The sequence below is a fragment of the Salvia miltiorrhiza genome, chromosome 2 (assembly GCF_028751815.1).
Source record: "Salvia miltiorrhiza cultivar Shanhuang (shh) chromosome 2, IMPLAD_Smil_shh, whole genome shotgun sequence".
NCBI classification, from domain to species: domain Eukaryota; kingdom Viridiplantae; phylum Streptophyta; class Magnoliopsida; order Lamiales; family Lamiaceae; genus Salvia; species Salvia miltiorrhiza.
This window is the reverse complement of record NC_080388.1, coordinates 74,151,876-74,173,364: the sequence shown is the minus strand read 5'-3', so window position 1 is coordinate 74,173,364 and position 21,489 is coordinate 74,151,876. Positions and strand designations below refer to the sequence as shown.

Sequence of the window (21,489 nt, the reverse complement as noted above, 5' to 3'; positions counted from 1 at the left end):
AATTGACAGCTTTAGATTATTTAAAACTCCATATTGATATAATTTATATTCCATGTCAATGTTTAATTTATCTTACGAGTTAAGATTCTTAAGACAATACATATATCCAATGACGTGCTAACAATTTTCTTAATATTTGTTGATTGTGTTTGAATCCAAATATTTATGTAATGTAAATCTTAACTCGTGAAATGATTTGATGGAAAAAATAATTAGTTATGAAACTTTTTTTTAATTAATAATTTAAAAGCGAATAGACAAAATTTAAGGCACCGCAGAGGACTATTTGTCATGTTGATTTAATTAGTTGAAATAAATTAAATTTGTGAAGTAGCCGTTGCCTTTGACCTTAAGTTATGTGGCACCTACACCATTTAATTCTCATGAGATTCACTCCTCTATTATTACAGCTTGACTTCTATACATTAAATTAATTGAATATATTATATTTTAAGTCATGCTCCCTCCGTCCCACTGTAAGTGAGACCTTTTTTTAGGCACGTGAATTAAGAAATGTGTATTTTGTGTGTAAGTGAAAAAAGTGTTTAAAGGAAAAAAAATTTACCAAAAAAAGAAAGAGTGTCAATTACAGTGGGACGCCTAAAATAGAAAAAGTCTCAGATACAACGGGATGAAGAGAGTATTTGTATATAGGAATATGTGTACGTGTGTAATTATGGTTTTTCTTAGTTATATGTACATGTATGTACATGTGCTTTCAATTGATTATTTCCAATTTATAAATACATTAGATGTGTAAAAAAATAATATAGACTATTAAAATGGAATAATGAAGGGAGTATATAGAATGACAAATCTATTTATTATAGATATAGAATGAAATGTCTCCAACAATATTGGGCTTTTATAGGCCATGGGCTTTTTCTTACCAGTGAGCCCAGCATAATCAGCATAGATAAAAATATGTCCCCAAAATAATTTCCTAATTTTTCTTTTTGATTTGTTCCCAAAAAAACATTTTTTTTATAATTATTTTTAATTATATTTCATCACTAATAATATTTTATTTACTCATATTTTCACTACTTTTAATACCTCATTTACCTTTATTTCTTAGTGTGACGAATTAGTTTAAAAATAATTTCAAATCAATTTAGAAAACTATTTACTTGAAATCAAATTAGTCGTCCATTAGTCCCTCAATAACCATCATTAATCTTTAAATTTTAAGTTTCTTCCCTTTTTTTTTCTTTCTCATTCTGTACAATTTAAAAAAAAAAATTTAGAGAAAAACCCAACCATTATATTAAATCACAGGAAGCAATATCTGAGAGCCAGGATGGAAATCCCTGCTTTCAGATCATTACACCATCAGACCAAACAACTAAATTAGCTAAACAATGAGCGGCTCTATTCGCCTCACGACGAACATGTCGAAAATCTAAAACAATCTTCTCTTTGACATGAACAAAGGCTTCGAAAAGGTCGTCGCATAACGAATCCATACCTTTATAATCTTCATGAACAACATGCACCGCCAAGAGAGAATCCGAGTACACAAGAATAGGGCCGATATCATTTTCTAGACAATACCCAATACCCAAGAGCATCGCATGTTTTGCATAAAATAACCTTTAATTCAATAAATAACATATAAAAATAAATTTAAAATGAAAAAATTACGACAATTTAAAATTTTAAAATAATAAACTATTCACATTTTGAAGTAATAATATTTTTCTTAGAACTAGAAATTTTATTTTAAATACATTTTTTAATTTTAATTTTTCAATTTATAGGACAATATAAAATCATCATAAAATCATAGCTATGTACCACTTCAAACAAAATTAGGGTTTCTTAGAAACAAAATTAGGGTTTCGAGAGAGCAATTAAGGAACTCAAAACTTTTTATACAACTTCATACAGATAGAAAATAAAAAATCGAGGGAAATTTTGAGGTATATTTAGAAATTAGAGTTACCACCAAAAAAAAAAAAACGATTTTGAAAGGGCACAGTTGAACTCATCTTCAACTCAAGCTCAATTTATTTTGATTCGAGCAAAGTGAAATCCTGTTTACCGCAGACGCCATGGTAGCCTCTCTCTCTCTCTCGCTCTCGTGCGTGCGTGCTGTGTGTGTGTGTGTGTTATAAAATTCAATTTATACAGTTGATGCGAATTTAGTGACTGGTTCCTCGATTATGATACGATTGCAGGCTCTGGCAGAAGAGGAAGACGAATTCTCCGCTTTAAAGCAATTGCAGGAAACAGCGAGTTCCAATCCGGATGACTTTACTGTCCGTTTTAATCTGGTAATACTTGATTATTGTTTCCTTTTTCTCATTGAGAGAGATGAATGTTTCTATTCACATTTTGTGTTTGTCACTTGATCGTTTTCAGGGAGTATTGCTATGGGAGAAGGGGGAGGGAAGGCCAGAACTGAGGCACGAAGCGGTGGAGCATTTCATGGTAGCGGCTAAACTCAACCCTCAGAATGCCGCTGCATTTAGATATTTGGGCCATTACTATACTCGCGTCTCGCCTGAGCCCCAGCGAGCTCTCAAGTGTTACCAGAGAGCTGTTGCTCTAAATCCTGATGATTCTGATGCCGGGGTATTGTTTCTTTGATGAACTATGTTGATTTTAATGCTGTGGTGTTTGTGCTTTGGTGATGCAAGATTTATCAGGAAATGTGTTCTTTTTTGGTGAATTTTACCGCACAATTCATCACATTTATGTTAGTTTAAGATTCACATTTCCCAAAATTTATGACCTGATGCAGTAGAAATCTTAGTACTATCGAGTTATAGTACCGGAGATATCATGAGGCTGTTCGATCCTCATCTTAATTTTAGATGTAGTAGTACATAAATCAAACTGGCCCTTTTATAAACTTACTCAGTATGATAAGTAGGTCGGGGGTTCGAGTCACCTAGAGGGATTAGTGTGTGCGTGAGTGTGTGTTTGAGTTGTTTTGCACTTCTTGAAATAATAAAATTTAAAAAATAAAGTTTCAGTGCCACACTGCTGGTGGCAGGCAATCATCAAGGCTGCTTCTTAGGACTAAGCTGTCGGCTTATTTTGCTCAGTTTATGACAAACTATGTCTGTATAACTCTTCAGGTAGTCAATAATTGGCTGGCTTTGTCTAATGTTACTAACATAGTTCAAGATGTAGGAGTTAACTAAATTCAGTCAAAATAATGCTCAGCTAGTGAAGTTATTATTGGATCATTGCAAATTGAGTTGCTTGTATAATCATTTTGACTGTAAATTCCAGGAAGCAATTTGTGATTTATTGGATGAGGGAGGCAAAGATAACTTAATGATTGCTGTTTGTCGTGAAGCTTCTGAGAAGTCTGCCAGGGCTTTTTGGGCTTTCCGTCGTCTGGGATACCTTCAGGTTTCTTTTTGCAGTCATTTTAATGTTTGGCCTCTTGTTGAGATTTATCTCACTTTTTATTGAGGTCAATTACTTTCTTTCAGGCTCATCTAAAAAATTGGTCCGAAGCCATACAGAGCCTCCAACAAGCCATTCGTGGATTTCCTACTAGTGCTGATTTGTGGGAGGTCCTCACCTTAACTCCTATTCACCTATTTCTCAAATTTGTGCTTTTCAAAATAGTTATGGTGACAGTTCTCAGCCTTACTATCTTTGATTTGCTTATGTAGACGTTAGGTCTTGCTTACGGACGAATGGGTATGTTTACTGCTGCACTTAAGGTAACTCCCCCCCCCCCCCCCCCTCTATATATATATATCTATATATTATATAGGTATTGGATAAAATAAAAACTAGGAACCAGGGCGTTGTTCATAATCTTTAATGTTTATTTGTAACAGTCATATGGTAGAGCTGTTGATTTGGATAATTCGAGGATATTTGCTTTGGTTGAAAGTGGAAATATTTCTTTGATGCTTGGTTCTTTCAGGAAGGTAACGCGTTATTCATTGCTTCCTTTCCTTCTCTTGCTCTTTGTCGTTCTGCTCTATTTTCGTGTTTACTACAACAATATGCTCCACTTCTGGAGCTTATTGTTATCTCCCAAAAGTTGTGTGAGATATAGTTATTCTTCTACCTTGCACTTTCTTTAGTTGGGAAATTAAGCAATAATTAGGTCTAACGATTCAAATATTCCATATATGGAAATCCTTTCGCTTAAATTTATTTTGTGGTTATTGTTCTTACTGTTCTCGCCACCTACCTTCCCAAATGTTTCTCTTTCTACAAAGGGAACTGAGCAATTTCAGCAAGCATTGATAATCTCCCCACACAATGTGTCCGCAAATTATGGGCTTGCTTCTGCTTTTCTTGGTTTAGCTGAGGAATGCGTCAATTCAGGTGCCTTTAGATGGGGAGCTTCACTTTTAGAGGTCAGTGTCTCAAAGTAAGGTCCTTTTAATGTGTTATTGAAATGATGATTAAACTTGCTTAAATAAGATTCAAGCTCATTCCAGGAAGCAACTGAAGTTGCCATGCATGTTACATCTTTAGCTGGTAACTTTTCATGTTCATGGAAGCTACATGGAGATATTCAGGTATAAAACTAGGAAAGGTTTTATTCTTTTTTATAATATGTTCTTGTATTCTTTTCCTGCTCGATGCAAACTTGGTTTGTAGTTTTATTGTGAACTTTTGAGAATGACTTTTGAGCCTTTTCTCTTAGCTTATGTATGCCAGATGTTACCCATGGACAGAGGAAGCTATGCCGGGGCATGTTGACGAGATATCTTTCAAATCTTCTATCAGTACATGGAAAAGGACTTGCTTCATTGCTTCAAGAAATGCCAGTCGCTCCTATCAGCGTGCTTTGCACTTGGCCCCTTGGCTAGCTAATGCATATATTGATGTTGCCATAGCAGCAGATATTAGTTTATCTTTTAAGGAATCTCCTAAAGATGATCTGAGTATATGGTAAATATTTGTTTCCTTGACATGGATTGACATGTGGATGTCATTGGTCTTACTCTTCTGTCTATCATCAAATAACCAGGCCTATTGCTGAAAAGATGTGCTTCGGCGGTATACTACTTGAGGGTTACAATGATGAATTTTGGGTGGCATTGGCATGTTTATCCCGTGATACTGCACTAAAGCAACATGCTTTGGTACGTGGATTACAATTGGATGTGTCTCTAGCAGTTGCATGGGCATACCTTGGGAAGGTAATTACTGATCTATGTAAGACACTAAATATGAATGCTTGTTTGGTATAGGAGACCAGCATTACATTTTAAATCATTGCTCGTATATGGGTCTTTTTATTAATTTGTAGTGGTATGCTCTGAATGGGTGGTTCATATCTGGATCATGTTTGGATGATTGATTTAGATAACTAAAACAGGACTGCACCATTAATTTTAGGATATATTGCCGGAAGTAACACAACTTTTATCCAAATTTTAAAGGGTTGCAATTACAATACTACCTTTCAATTTTTTGCAATTACAACATCCCAGAACTTCAGCGATATTACTATTACGTGGTTTCATGGTAAAATCACATCATTTATGGTACACATTGGACAAACTTTTCTAGAAAAAATTGGGGATGTAATGTAATTGCTAAAATTAAATAGTGGTGTTGTAATTGGAATAATTTAAAAGTTCTCTGCAAATTGCAAATTCAGGCAAATGTTATGTTATTTCTGGAACTTAATGCTTATCTTTATTGTACTAAAGCACTTTCTATGTATCCATCCTTGTTTATTGTACTATATTATGAGAACTTTGTAAACTTGGGTTTTATACTCCCTCCGTCAACGAAAACTGTATTTGCTTTAACGGCGTCCACGAAGCACCTTCTTTTTTGGGACACTCAATCCTTATAATTAAACCTCACAACCACTCATTATTTACAAAGAAACCACTTCCCGGCCCACACTTTCTCCACTCAAAAAGCATGTACCAAACATTTATTAAAACTCGTGCCATCCACGAAGTGCTACACTCTTCGTGGACGGAGGGAGTATTATATATGGATATATTTCATTTTCTTCATATCCTTTTATCTTTTAATCTTCATAAGGGCCTCATTATGGACTTCTACAGCTCTATAGACTGGAAGGTGAAAAGAAATTGGCCCAACAAGCATTTGACCTTGCTAGAAGTATAGAACCTTCACTTGCATTACCATGGGCAGGCATGTCAGCGGATGCTGATGTTAGGTAAACACTAGGGAGAACATAAAAAATCTCCTCTCGAAATTTTCATGCAAAGTCTCAATTATTTCTTTCTTTCTTTCTTTCTTTCTTTCTTTTTTGGTCTCAGAAAGTTTGAGCAGAATGAAGCATATGAGTGCTGTCTACGTGCTGTACAGATATCCCCGGTATGATATGCTCTACTCATGCTTGTTTTTGGGGTTTCCCGTGGAAGCAACACAGCATTAATAAACTAATTACAGCCTTTGCCTTTCCATACTGAAATCTAATCTTTAAGCATTTCCATAAGTGCACTCATATCTGTTATGATGAATTAGGTTGCAGACTTCCAGGTTGGTCTTGCAAAGCTTGCGTTGCATTCAAATTGCTTGTCATCTTCAGAGGTACACAGCGATAATATCTCTTTGCAGGAGGTTTTCTGTAAAGCACATACTATTTTATCGAAAAGATGTTGAAAGTGTGCACCAATCAAATTTTTAATGGCTATTCTAGGTCTTTGCAGCCATCCAACAGGCATTGCTGCGTATTCCACACTATGCTGAGTCTCACAATTTGAATGGTCTAGCATGTGAATCAAGATCTGATTATCAAGGTGCCGTCGCCTCCTACAGGCTGGCACGACATGCTCTAAAATATTCGGCAGGCAAAACATCAGAATCTCATTTAGACGATATATCCATCAATTTGGCAAGATCACTTTGCATGGTAATCTATTTAGTTTATTTAGCAGTTGAAGATGCACTTTTATGCCATAGTACTCCTTTACATAAGACCTTTGGAAAGTATTCTGGAAATTTATTTTGATGTTTGTTACGGATTTTTTTTTAGGCTGGAAATGCAAGCGACGCAGTTGAAGAGTGCGAATATTTAAGGCAAAAAGGTGCGAGTTATTGCTGGAGTTTTTTACTTAAATACTCTAGTTTCTGTTGAATTTTATGGAAAGAGTGGGGGGGGGGGGGGGGAATCAAGTAGATCTTCAAAATGATTGTTGTTGTTGCCTTTTTGTATAAAAGCTCATCTCTAAGGACTGATTTGACAAGGACATTGAAACATTGGAGCGATAATATTATGTTTTCGCTGATACGGTTCCTTAATTTTCTAGGACAGCTCGATACAGTGGGTCTGCAGATATATGCTATATGTTTATGGAGACTGGGCAAGAATGATATGGCTCTATCTGCAACAAGATCACTTGCTTCAAGCATTTTATCTATGGATGAAAATCTAGCTGCTGCTTCCATTAGCTTCATCTGTAGGTTGCTTTATAACATCTCCGGACAGGAATCTGCAATCACAAGCATTTTGAAAATGCCCAAACAACTTTTTAGCAGTTCGAAAATTAGTTTTATTGTTACTGCTATTCATGTTCTGGACCCAAACAATCAACTTGAGCCTGTTGTTTCCAGCAGTCGTTCCTTTATTACATCTCGTGAAGAAATTATCTCAATGCACATGTTAATTACAGTTGGAAAACTTGTAAGTTCCTGATTTGTATGGACAATTAATGCTTTCGACTTTATCAATAGCTGCAGTAATTCATTCTTTTGTATTCTCAGCTGAAGTACGGGAATGAGAACTCCCTTGGAATTCAAAAGGGAGTAGATCACCTTAGAAAGGCAGTTCACATGTTCCCCAACAGCATTGTATTGAGGTAAATCCAATGGCACTTAACTTTTTGATATTTTGAGCCCAACATACATCATATATGCAAAGCTTTATAACTCTAGACTATATAAGAATTTTTGAGTGTATATTGACTTGTTTTAGGTCTAACTAGTGAGCTCACAGTGCATGTTGAATATTAATTTCCATGGATATGTCTAAATGTTGTTATTTACATAAACAAATGGCTATTTTAGAGTATCCACTGAACTACTAGACTAGTAGGAGCAGAAGGGGAACCCATAGATAGGGATTATTGGCTTATTGGAAAGTCCAACTTCGAAAATGAAGATGGTTCTTCTCCTTCAGTCCTTTGTTTTCTCCTATGTTTTGGTTGCTGGGGACTTGGGGTATTGAGCATATGCTATGTCCTGTTTCGCCAATCATTTTACCATCTATTATGTAAAATGTCATAGTACTCTCTCTGAATAGTGCACAGTGAAGAATGCATTTTCTTTCTGGTTTTCATCAACATATCCACTATGTTTAGCTGCTAGCTCTAAATAAATTCTCTTATAGATTCTATGGTTCTTGTTAATTTATACTTCTTATAATGTTATCTGACTTGACTTTATTTGTTGCTACAGGAATCTTCTTAGTTATTTGTTACTATCAAGCAAAGAACGGGGATATCTTTGTCTTGCAACCCGATGCTCTTCCCTGGATTTGTCCGACTATCAAAAGGATGATGGTCTCAGATCAGCATATGAGATCCTTGGTGCTGGAAATGTTGCTTGTTATGCCATTGGAAGTTCAAATCAGAAGTTTCCATTACCGACCTGCAGAGGCCAATGCCATTCCGGATCTGGGGCCATTCAAGTGCTGCAAAAGTATATTTCTTTCTTACCCCTCGAGTCTTTCTACTGTTTGTTCAATTTGCTGATGTACATTAGTTCAGATCAGAATGCTTCTCTTTGCAAGCAAATTTGAAGAGTTTGGCTATTTTACAGGTATTTGCATCAAGAGCCTTGGAACTTTAATGCAAGGTATTTACTTACGCTAAACTGCTTACAGAAGACTCGTGCAGAAAGATTTCCTCAACATGGTTGCCGTGTTGTAGAGCGGCTAACAGCTGTGGCTCTGTCTGATCAAATTTGTTCGAGTAAAGACATATCAAGGCAATACCAGAATTTCCAGCTTCTTCTCTGTGCTGCCGAGGTTAATCTGCAACAAGGCAATAATACTGAATGCTTCAGACTTGTGAGAAGTGCTTTAGGCTCCTCACTCCATAGTAACCATCTTTTTTTCGCACATTTGCTACTTTGCCGTGCATATGCCACTGAGGATGATCTAGTGAACCTGAACAAAGAATACAGATATTGTTTGGAGCTTGGAACTAATTCTCATATTGGCTGGATTTGTCTGAAGTTTATTGAATCCAGATATGGCCTGCAAGATGATTCTACCATTTTACCTCTGAAATTTGAAGAATGCTCTAAAGATCTCAAGACGTCGTGGAATATGTGGACAGCTCTGTTTAATTTGGTGCAGGGCTTGATTTCTATTCGGTTTGGCGATTTTGTTGCTGCTGAAGAGTTCTTTTCACAAGCATGCTGTGTAGCTGATGGCGAGAGTTGTTTCTTTCTTTGTCATGGTATGGGCTCTTATACTTCTGCGTCTGCATTCATACTTCGATCCTGAATCGTGAAAACAGTTCTGTGATGCTCTTCAAATTATTTGATATATGAAATCGTTGAACACCACTTGTAGTCTGGGTTAAGATTTCGAATGTTTGAACAGCAATAAATTGTTAATTTTTACCTCGTAGCATTAGCCTCATGCTACTTATCGACATTGTCTTTATTTGAACTCAGGTGCCATATGCATGGAGCTCGCCAGACAGAAGTGCGAGTCACATTACATAACACATGCCATGAGAAGTCTCAAGAAAGCGAAAGATACCTCTTCTGATCCTTTGCCTATTGTTTCACTGTTGCTGGCCCAAGCAGAAGCAAGCCTTGGCTCGAAAGCAAAGTGGCTAATCAACCTTCGCGATGAATGGTTTTCTTGGCCTCCAGGTATTGTTTCTTCGAATAATGCATTCAGTTTTCTTTGATAACACATTAAGTTGCTTACATACTCTTCATCACTGGAAATTCATAGCATCGCCAGCGTCGTATATAGCATTCTCTCACCAATTGGTCCAAGATAAATAGTTCTAATTATCACTAATATGGTAATATATGAATGTTGGGTGCTTTAGGGTTTGGTTGTTACCTATCATCTAACAATCTGCTTCATGCCATTTTATTTCTCACACGGCCCCGTCGTTGCTTGCAGAAAACCGATCTGCTGAGCTCTTATTTCAAATGCATTTGCTATCTAGAGAGTCATCCCATGGTGACAATGCAATGAGATGGATTCTACGAGCGATCCACACGAATCCTTCGTGTTCGAGATATTGGAAGTTCTTGTTGAAGGACACATACGTAGTTTAGGAATCGGGTGGATCGGGAATGGCCCTGCTTCAGGTTCGTTTCCGCTGTCGCAATCGAGGAAGTTTAGGTTTAGACAGAGGTGGATGCATCTGTAACACTGTATTCCTGTTGTGAGTTTAACTGTATAGATACAATGATCATGTAGGCCTTAACCCAAGCACTTTGCTAGCATAGAAATCCACAAGAACTTTGTCTACATATTTTCAATCTCTCTCTCTCTCTCTCTCTCTCATCTAAATGCACAATTTTGATTTTGCACAAACTAAAAATTGTCTTTAAATACACAAACTTTCAATTATTCTGATTTTTTTATACGATTGCCGATTTCGATGAATCAATATCATCACTAAATGAGGTGACAAATTACACAATTTTCACAATTTGATTTTGCACAAACTAAAAATTCTATCTTCAAATAAACAACCTTTTAATTATTTTGATTTTTAAGTGGCACTAACATCCAACTATCCAACTACATCGCTTAGTACATCAGTTGTTTAAGTCATGCAGACATTTTAAACGTCGATATTAATTTGAGAGCAATTGACAACCAAAAGTTCAAAGCAATTAAAGGTTTGTGTTTGAAGGTTGAATCTTATTTAGGTGCAATTATCCCTATCTCAAATCACAAAGCAAAATGCCATTACTTGGTTAAGCAATTCTTATATACTGTGGTGCTTCTACAGTTCAAATCTACAATACTACAATCTCGATAAACACAAGCATTTTGATAGAGGGGCTGTAACTACTATTACCACTACTACTACTTGTACACATCAAATATTTCTACTTTCTACATTGACTATATTCACAACAAGATGCTACAACAACTAGTGCACAAGTAGGATTGAAGCTGCTGGGAGTTCATCCTTCTTCCCAGTCGACGCCGTCGTCCTCCTCCTCGGAAGCTTCAGCTTCTTCATTTAGGTCAACTTTGAATTGTTTAGTTTGGCCACCTGAAATCAACCATGAAATTTCTATAAACTACTTTTCGGACCAGCAGATGGGAAAACGTGAAAGGAAATAGAGTTTTACCGGAAGGTGGAACCTCCTCCCACTCGACATCATCTGCTTCATACTCTTCGTCACGTTTCGACTTCATGCCAACTTGCCGCTCGGTGGTGGTGTTGTAGTCTTCGTTGGAGATCGTAGAGTTGGCTAACTCCGGCCTATTCATCGTCTCTTGTTCACGTTGCCGCATGAGTAGAGCAGCATAATAAGCTTTAACATATTCATCCTGAAAACAAGAAAATATGGAAACTAAGAGATCAAGAAAATGAAAGATAAAATCCCAAAGAAGTCCAAAATATGTAAAGTGGAGTAAAAAACAAAGAAAACCTGTATATTCTTTTCTTCATCATTTACTGTTGAGGATTTTTTGTCATCAGAAACCTCGGGAGCCGTCAAAGTACCACCTGTTATCGTCTCTGCTTTGATCTCCCCACGTTGCTCTTTCGTGAGGCTCATTCCATCCTTTATCATCCATGGAGGTAACACTTTCATAGGTGTTTCTGATTTCACAATTTCTCCTTTTTCATCAATGCCAGTAAAAGCAACTTCAACCTGCCATTGCAAAATTTTGAGGCTTTAGAGTAATACAAAGTTTTCCATTCAGCAGATTTCCAAGGCAAATTCATGCAGCAATTTTACAGCCCTACTATGCTCGCCTGCTCGTGGCTAATCCAAATAGTTTTTACTCGAAAGAGCACATATGCATCATATAAAATCTTTAGGATCTAAGTAGCAAACAAATTTCAATGTTTCACCCAGGCAAATACAGAAAGTTGGAAGTATACAATAATGGTTTTCTAGCCTGCTGATTTTCGAAACCAGAACTTCATTATATCGTATATGCTTCAGTTATTCCTTTTCTCAATTAAGAACATTAGCTACGTGTCCCAAAAATATATACGGGCTATTTAGGAAGCTAAAAATGTACCCTATTGTGATTGAGCACTGTCTATCTATATCTACAACAACATTCGAGAATGATTAAGTAACCTGAAGGAATTGATATGAAATGCATTTCATTAAGCAAAGTATATATTCATCACCCTGGTCGGTGATCAGTCTTTTGACCCATCTATTATATAGCAAGAGCAAGATAGAAAACAAGACCTTGCAGCTAAAGCGAAAGAAGTTAAGAGGCCCACCTTTGTCTCCCCAACATAAGGCATAGGAGTTCCACCAAAACCAAAACCCTGAGACGATTTAGAAGGGTCACTCGCATTAGGGTCCCCATTGGCTGAACGCCCAGCAGCGTGTGCTCTAGCTTCCCAAGCTTGAAGATTTCCAAATTCAGGGACAGGCAAATCCTTAACCCTAGCAAGTTGATCAATGAGTGGTTTGAGCTGCACCTGTATCCAACCAAACTTCAACAATTCACAAAGAAGACAATATACGAGGCGTAAAAGTAAGATTTCGTTAAAATTTGTAAGTTGATAAGAATTCAATTGGTCCCACAATTTTTTGGAAAATCTATGAATATGCAAATTACCCCATACGGAGAAGCGCAATTGGCAGCATCAAATCCGTGTACTGCCAATCTGTTAAAACATATGTATATCTATCGTAAAGATTAATTAATTCTTTGAACAGACCAAACAAGTTTAGATTAAGTACATATCCGTAATCATTTTCTACATTATACTTTATGACAGAAAGAAACAGAGGCTACAAAAAAAAAGATAAAATAATTTACAAAATAAAAACTCACAAATCACACTTATGGGAAGTTATGCCAGTGAAAGACTATAGCAACTTGCGGTTGTTTTTTATAACTATTACAGAACTGACCAAAATGGTATTCATTAAGGCAGTTGCAATAAGGACATGCAGTTGCAAGTCGCAAACCCAAAATTATATGCTAATTCATTAACTACGAACTTTGGTAATACATGAATGCTGAAGAAACTAGCACAAATTTTCTTGATTTATTCTTCAGGTGACAAATGACATCATAAAAGTTATACTATTTTCATCAAGACAAAAGCATGTATAGAATTTGCATATTTGACAGATGATTGATCAGATTACATGCTAAAATAAGCACATCTTTACATAAATAAAGAAACTAATTCGCCAAATTTGGTAAATGTGTTGGCACTGAGAAGGATGGTAGACTTTCCTTTATTTGCATAATTAAAAGGTACTCCCTCCGTCCCACTTCAAATATCTCAAAACTATAGGACAATCTTGTAGTTTTGAGACATTTGAAGTGGGATGGAGGGAGTATTAAAATCACAGAACTTGAATCATACAAGAAAGACCGCCAAAAACTATAAAGAGGACGAACCTCCATCTTTGATAACATGTCTTTTATTTTCTCATGGCGACGCTTTCTTGCATTATCATCGCCATCTCCCAAATCTTGAACAGCTAACTTGTCACTTTCAGCTACAAGAACCCCATTGCAGCTTTCACAGTGGAAGTACTCGTCATATGGAGAGATCAATTGGAGTGCATCAAGAGCAGTGTATCTGGAGTTCATTTGAAATAAAGTCTCAAGACCTATATCAACGATATAAATGCCAAAAGGTGCAGAGAAAACAACCCTTCTTCTATTAACGGATACCTTTTACCGCAATTGGGGCAAATATACTCCTGAACAGTGTTCTTGCTCTCTAGTTCATCTTTTAGCTTTTTCTTCATTCGATGCAATCTGTACCTTACCACATCATATATCTGCAATAAATTAATTAAACTACATAACTCATTTCAGATAGAGGGTAGATACATCTAACATGCATGATTCTACTTAAAAGTATCTAGCTTGGCAGTTTTCCAAACATGACAGCTATCCGCCCAAGGAATATATTATTTAGTTGTAGTAATTTGGGGGGCCAAAAACCTGTGCATAATCCAGACAACAATACGAGTGTGTATGCATCTTTTGTTTGTCATCGCCTTCTCTTCCAGTCTGTTGACTATCACCAGTGGCAGCAACTGCAGCATTATATACTTTTGCACCTTTTGCAGTCTGCAAAGGATGAGATATAATAAAACAAATAAAGGGGGCACTGAAACAACATAAAGTAATCAAAGAGAAGTGCCAACTGAAGTATATTACTACAACCGGACTAGTTGCATTTTAAGTTTTTAACTATGCATGCATGTACTTTTGGAAACTATTACATGCATAAAACTAGCGCACAAACACTCGTAATCTATGCAATATTATGAACCCATAGTGTAACTGCATCTGCCCAAAGAATCTAGTCGTGAGCATAATCTTACATTCTGCATGGCAGTTATACAGTAGTGTCCATATAATCCACAATGAATGGAAAACCTAGATTCCCATACTAATGTTCCCTACATTGTTGAGCATAAGGAGTCCGAAAATTCATAAAGAAAACTAAAGCATGAGATTTCAACATTAAATAAGCAGAATGTAGGCCAATAAATGAGTGGAACTAATGGTAAAAAATGTTCATAAATATTTTACTATAATGCCGAGCCAGTCAAACTAACCTCCTTCCTGTGATCTCGAGTTACTAGCTTTTCTTCCTCAAAGAACCTGAGAGTTCGACGAAGTTGCTTGGTATGAAGCTTCAAGTCCTTAGCCAAATCTTCTTCCCTTACCCACTGACGCCTGGATCACAATGATAATTGAAGTCGCGAAAGAAGATTTTACGTATAAACATCTTTTACCTCGAAGTCATGATAAAAGGAAACAAAGTTGAATAATCAGACTTTAAAGCTCAAAAGACATCTAATCTTAGTATGCCCAATTTGTCAAACCTAAACAGCACATGGCTATTCTTCCACTTGAACAATCATTAAATAAATGCTGATGAAGTTTAATGAGGAGTTATGCCAGAACTTACTAAAATTACTGATTATTTCATGGAACAATAACGTAGAGCGATTCGTACCAGCTGAAGTATGCATATTATTACTTTGACCAATAAACATGGAACCACATATTCTATAAAAGATCATAATCTTAAACCCTATATATACACCACCATAATTTTCCGGCTTAAATACAAAAATAGGTAAATTCACAAAGTTTAAGCACATTCAATTCAAGCTTCAAGAACCACATAAATGAATCATACATCTAATAGACCAAAATAAATTCCAAAAAAATCAAAAATCAAAAATTTGCCAATCAAGAAAGCATCGGAAATCACCTCGTGAGAGCATCAAGAACTACAACGGCAATCCCTCTGTTGTCGCTTCTCCCCGTCTTCGGCTGGTTCTCGCCTTTCGTAGTTATGTCATCATAAAAAGCCCTCGCCGCAAGTTTCACCAAGCTATTCGTTCACGTGATACAAGCAAGTTAACACACAAAGCATGTGCAGAGATAACACAGAAAAAGCATAATCACAGTTGATAAACATAATACCGGTTGAATGGATCGATGCTACCCATAATTTTCGGCTTCTTCTTCAGCAAATTCCAACTGAGTGAAGAACCGTCAACTTACTTGCATTTTGCTCTCGCCAAAGCTAGCGCAGAATCATGAAGTGCTCTTTGGAAGAGTTAGCAGATAGAGTTAGGGATTTGGAGGAGTAGAAAAGGGGAAAGTTGGAGAGAAATTGAAGAAGGAATTATGGAATTAGTGAAGTGGAGAAAAGTAGCAGTGTTTGTGATTGGGGATTAGGGCACGAGAAAAGGGTTTAATTTCTTCAATGTCGGAGCCAAGTCAACATGTTTCACATGCAACTAGCAAGCATGTCTTAATATTGTTTTACATGTATCTTAATATTTCTTTGTTTTTTCCTAAATTAGTACTAATACTTTTAATAGCTAGGGATTTTTAATTAAACAATATTGGAATGTTTTAATATTGTAATGTTTTAAAAGAAATGGGTAATAGCCTATAAAGACATAAATTTCTCACATTTCTAATTTTGAATATGAATTACAAGTCATGCTTCTAAGTATACGGACTTTCATTGTATTTTTACGACAAATATTTCTAGTAAATGAATACAGAAGTGGAAATCGAAATCGTCTACATGGTTTAAATAGAAGTCTTCCTAACACAACGTAGGAACTAATTAATAACGAAATATTGTCGTTTCATCGTACAATAAATTCCAATGTTTAAGATAATCATTTATGGCATTATTTTTCACAATTTAGGGCTTAAATAGTTGTGAGTTCACTATTTAATGCTGCAGTTTGTGATTCAAGATTGTGAGCTCGCCATTCGTATTGATTTAGGGGTTTGAGATTTAGGTTCTCATGATTTATACTTTGTGTTATGCGTTTGCGATCGAATTGTGAAGATAGAGAATGTATAAAGAATCAGAGTTTATAATCTGTCTGCAAAATCATAAATATATGAAAATTCACGTATTTAGATATTATTAGCGCTATGATAAATTAAGCACGTTATATATATATATATATATATATATATATATATATATATATAGAATTGGGCTATAATAAAAACACATCTTTTTGTAAAAACTAAAAACGGCTGAATTCTATGTAGAACACGTATGAATTGGCTGTGTAACTGTATGAATTGCAAAATGTATGAATTCTATGTAGAACACGTATGAATTTCGCAATTCATTTAGTTACACAGCTAATTCATACGTATTCTACATAGAATTCATACATTTTAGCCGTTTTTAGTTTTTTCAAAAAGATGTGTTTTTACTATAGCCCATCCCTATATATATATATATATATATATATATATATATATATCAATCCTATGGCTGATATTGTATCTGGAGGGTGATTTTTTTTCGCAGGGTTCGAATCCTGGAGGGAGCAGAATATTTTAAATTTTGTTATTCATCAGTATATACTGCATTGTTCATCAGTATATATATCTTATTCATTACGAATTTTTAAAATTTTATTTTTCATCAGTATATACATCTTGTTCATTAGATATACGTTTTGTTCATTAGCATTATATGTCTTATTCATTGTCCTAGTGTTTCACGAAAAATAGGGGGTCTCACTGGAGCGCGCCCCTATATATATATATATATATATATTGTTAATTTTCTTTTGTTACTTGCTAATAAGAGAGAAAATATATAGACACCTCAATTACAAATTTACAATTGCCATAATGTTAAAATAAGAAAACACTTTCACATGGATGTGATTAAAAAATACTCCATCCGTCCATCAATTCAAGGCCTACTTGCCTTTTTGGTCCGTCCACAAAAACAAGGCCTATCTATTTTTGATAAGTTTTTATTCATTATTTAATCAAAAAAGTCAAAGATTCTTTACAAAAAAGTGGGACCCTTTGTCCACTCAACTAATAAAAATACATTCCTTCCTCCACTCAACTAATAAAAATACATTTTTTCTTAAAACCCGTGTTTTTTCATATAGGCCTTTAATTGGTGGACGGAGGGAGTACTTAAAGTGATTAAAAATAAAATAAATACAAATACGATATTTGAATAAGCTCATTTTATTATAATAAATGATTTGATCACGTGACACAATAATTAGATAAGCTCATTTTAATTCCCATGCACGAGTGGATCAGCTTCACATACTCGAATTCAAAGAATAAAAAATAAATAATAAATATAAAAGAAAGAGAAGCCGATAATCATTCACAAAAACAACCTTCGCTTGAATTCGCAACAAACTTGGCACTCATCTCGTGCAAAGCTGTTTGAAATCTTCAAACCTCCAAAAAAATGGCGCATCCTAACTCCTCGCACAGATCACAATTTCCATCGCGTCTCTCACATCCACAAATCCTCCGCCGCGCCACCAACAATCGCACCAAACAATTCACGGATGAATGGAGACGCGATCCGCCAAGCGGAAGAAGCTGTGCCAGAATCCGCCGCCGGCGGAGATCGACGATGAGGATCGCATCAGCGACCTCCCCAACGACATCCTCCACCACGTCTTCTCCTTCCTGCCGATCAAATCCGCCGCGCAGATGAGCGTGCTGTCCAAGCGCTGGAAGAATCTCTGGTATTCCTTCCCCGATCTCGATTTCACCACCGCCGGCAGCCCGCCGCACGACTCAGCCGCCGCGGCGAGCTCGAGCTTGCGGAGGCGAGTGCGGTCGCGCGTCGCGAGATGCGGCGAGTACGCGGATCAGATCCTGAGCCTCATCGAGAAGCACTCCGACGTCAGAGTCCTCCGATTCCGAGCGTTCCTGACGTTCTCGCGGCTCTCCGGCCTGATCCGCCACGCCGTGAAGCACAACGTGCAGGAGCTCGACATCGAGGTCTCGACGCTCGATTACTTCAATTTCCCGCGCAGCGTGATCGGGAGCAGCACGCTGCGCGCGCTGCGGCTGAAGTCGTGCCACCCTGGCTTCCGCCTGCCGCCTCTGGAGATCATGAAGGACGGATTCCGATCTCTCTCGGTGCTGTCTCTGTCGCGCCTTATTCTCCACGATCAGCCGCTTCTCACGAATCTGTTCACGGATTCATCGTTTCCTCTGCTGAAGAAGCTGCATCTGGAAGCGTGCTTCGAATTGAGGCATCTCAGAGTCGAGTCTCCCGCGCTGGAGGATCTGAGCCTCGAGAGCTGTTTTCAGCTGCAGGATCTGGAAATCCGCGTCCACAAACTGAAGAAATTGAGAGTCTGGAGCTGCTTCGATGCGTATAGTGTTAGCAGTCGCGTGAAGATCGAAGCACCGAATCTGGGGATCATGTTATGGTCCTACAATGCTGTTACTGAAGAATGCATTCTGCATAACTTGACTCATCTGCGTGAGGCTTTTGTTGGTTTCTTCCTGCTTCGAGAAGAGCTTAGTGCCGCTAAGATCATAAGCGTGTGGAATTTCCTCGCTGGAATCTCGTATTGCCACTCTCTCACTCTCGAAAGCCAGTGCATCGAGGTACATTCTTCATCCAATCCATTAATTTGTATTTTTCAAATCACATTAATTTTAGCATATGCTAACAATATGTCCAATTAGCTGCTTTGGATTCTGTTTCTGATTTCTGCCTTTTTTTTCTCAAGCAACTTGAAACATATGCTGTAACCATATAGAATTCATATCTTGGAACCATCAAATATTTCAAATCTCCTAATCTTTCAATCAATTGCTGGCCACAGATTCTATCGAAACACAGTCACATCGCAGGATTATCATTGTGTTCATTCAACAAACTGAAGTCCTTGGAGTTCAGCACCGGCTTCAACAAGCACAACAACTCTGGATTGGCAAGCATATTCAGAAACTCTCCCAACATTCACACCATAACCATCACGATCCTCGGCGATTACAACGCCCAACGACGAGTAAGTCAAGGCTCTACAACTAATTAAAATCAATTCCTTTCCATGTATGCACTTTTTCTCAAACTTGCTCTGTTTTTTTTTTCTGCATCCACCAGCAATGGAACAAGGATCTGTGGCAGTCCCCGAGCTCAGGCGAGGAGCGATACTGGGAGTCGCAAACTCAGTCGCTGAGCTCCTTTCTCCATCACCTGAAGGTGGTGAAGATCCATGGATTCACAGAATGTGCAAACGAGGTAAGCCTTGTGAAGTTCTTGCTCAAGCATGGGAAAGTGCTGCAAGATGTGTTTCTTTGCACTAGTCTGTCCAAGGCCAGAGATTCCCTTCTGAGAGAGAAGATCAAATCACAGATTATGGGATTTTCTAGGGCTTCTTCCAATGCTAACATCGTGTTTCAGTAGTCCTTGATTTGATCATAAAATTCAATTTTTTCAGTAGTCCTTGATTTTAATTTTATTTTATTTTGTTGAACAAATAAATTTTTAAAAACCATGTTACAGTGGACTCGAATCTAAGACATAATTGACATTTTTCCTTAATCTATAATATATATCAACTCAATAACGAAACATGAGATTTCACATATTTGTTTGATCTATAATATATGCACAAATTCTTTATTCAACGGAACATTCTCGAACTGCCCACAAAATCCTCTATTACAAATCGTGCCACATCTTGCATCCTTACAACCAATCCACATGCATTGGACAAATAATCGTAAAGGCCTAAACACGACATCGTATCAACACAATAACGAAACATGAGATTTCACATCTTTCTTTGATCTATAATATATGCACTAATTCTTTATTCAATAGAGCATTCCCCATCTACCCACGAGATCCTCTATTACAAATCGTCTTAGCATTGATCCACACGCATTGGACATATAATCACAAATAGCCCCACACGGCATCGTATCAACACAATAACGAAACACGATTCGCAACAAAAGACCCCCGAGCCAATCAAGAATTTCTCCAAAACATAACCAAAGTCTAAAAAAAAAAAAAAAAAAAAAAAAAAAAAAAAAAAAAAAATCATTTCCATCCAAACTCCTGCTGCAGAGCATACTCGAGCAAGACCTCCGACTGCTGCATGAGCTGAGGGCTCAACCTGAACATGAGCACGCAGAACTCCATCTGATCGAGGGCGCCGTCGCGGTCGAGGTCGCCCTCGGTCAGCATGCCCCGGAGCTCGTCGTCGCCGAGCTCCTGCAGCCCCAAGAGCGCCGAATTCCTCTTCAAACTATCAAATGTGATCACCCCTTTCTCCCTATCCATCAGCAGCCTAAACCCTTTGCACAGCTCCCCAATCAGCCCCTCTCCCCCCAGCCTCTCAGCCATCAATGGCAGCATGTCTTGGAACCCAGCCATAAATTCAAGATTCTTGATATATATTCAGATATGATTGCTGATGATGATGATGATAATGATGATGATGGATCAAGATTCTTGATTTTTATACAAGAGGGGGAGAGGGGAGGAGGATTTCAAGGAAAGTGGTGGCAACCAATGTACAGACAGTAATTGCCTGTCGGCTAAGGCTCTTGCAAGAACTGCCCATCTCTCTTTCTTGGAAGATGGCTGGGGGCATTATGGTCATTTCACATGTGGATTGTGGATTAGGATATTGGGTTTCCTGTGATTTGACTTGCTCCATGAGGACAGGAGGAATTTTGATTGGATTAGTTTAATGGGAGTGGGAAATAAAGAAGTGTTTTCACATGATATGGATGGATGTTGTTGGGTTGCAGGGAGACTTGGAGGTGGGAACTTGGAAACCATACACAGCCCAAATATTTATTCATGTGAAGCCTGCAAGAAGATCACCACAACTCTACACTACTTCAAATTTTGATTTTACATATACACGATAACGATAAGTATGGTGTGAACGAGAGAACGGAGTTTCAGAAAATATCGGGAGATGCGTGTAAAGTGGAGAAAGGTCTCGCATAATTGATTTGTTAGGTAAATTAATAAATGATACTGCCATCCGTCAACGATATTGTTTTCACTTTTGTCATTTTGGTCTGTCTACAATATCATTTCC

General features: G+C 37.3%; 4 protein-coding genes across 4 annotated transcripts; 2 read left to right on the top strand and 2 right to left on the bottom strand.

Moving 5' to 3' along the window:
* Nucleotides 1-1,803: 1,803 nt before the first annotated feature.
* LOC131009193 (tetratricopeptide repeat protein SKI3) lies at nt 1,804-10,431 on the top strand. The gene is made up of 22 exons (XM_057936445.1): nt 1,804-2,057; nt 2,181-2,276; nt 2,365-2,577; nt 3,244-3,366; nt 3,450-3,533; nt 3,636-3,686; nt 3,807-3,899; nt 4,197-4,337; nt 4,422-4,502; nt 4,631-4,878; nt 4,958-5,129; nt 6,015-6,130; nt 6,234-6,291; nt 6,442-6,507; nt 6,617-6,829; nt 6,953-7,004; nt 7,227-7,600; nt 7,681-7,775; nt 8,374-8,616; nt 8,737-9,380; nt 9,601-9,804; nt 10,067-10,431. Exons 1-22 carry the CDS (start codon nt 2,055-2,057, stop codon nt 10,222-10,224), a joined length of 3,528 nt encoding a protein of 1,175 aa, XP_057792428.1. The 5' UTR covers nt 1,804-2,054; the 3' UTR covers nt 10,225-10,431.
* Nucleotides 10,432-10,840: 409 nt separating this feature from the next.
* On the bottom strand, nt 10,841-15,885 carry LOC131009223 (uncharacterized). The gene is made up of 10 exons (XM_057936487.1): nt 15,578-15,885; nt 15,363-15,485; nt 14,698-14,818; nt 14,075-14,203; nt 13,799-13,908; nt 13,520-13,703; nt 12,378-12,581; nt 11,563-11,787; nt 11,260-11,461; nt 10,841-11,180 (listed from the first exon to the last, which is right to left on the bottom strand). The coding sequence occupies exons 1-10, from the start codon at nt 15,601-15,603 to the stop codon at nt 11,089-11,091; spliced, it is 1,416 nt and encodes a 471-aa protein (XP_057792470.1). The 5' UTR covers nt 15,604-15,885; the 3' UTR covers nt 10,841-11,088.
* Nucleotides 15,886-17,764: 1,879 nt separating this feature from the next.
* On the top strand, nt 17,765-19,950 carry LOC131009220 (putative F-box/FBD/LRR-repeat protein At4g03220). Its single transcript, XM_057936479.1, has 3 exons — nt 17,765-19,027; nt 19,249-19,434; nt 19,530-19,950. Exons 1-3 carry the CDS (start codon nt 17,972-17,974, stop codon nt 19,830-19,832), a joined length of 1,545 nt encoding a protein of 514 aa, XP_057792462.1. The 5' UTR covers nt 17,765-17,971; the 3' UTR covers nt 19,833-19,950.
* A 33-nt stretch (nt 19,951-19,983) lies between these two features.
* On the bottom strand, nt 19,984-21,430 carry LOC131009328 (calcium-binding protein KRP1-like). The gene has a single exon (XM_057936627.1). The coding sequence runs from the start codon at nt 20,808-20,810 to the stop codon at nt 20,475-20,477; it is 336 nt and encodes a 111-aa protein (XP_057792610.1). The 5' UTR covers nt 20,811-21,430; the 3' UTR covers nt 19,984-20,474.
* Nucleotides 21,431-21,489: the final 59 nt, after the last annotated feature.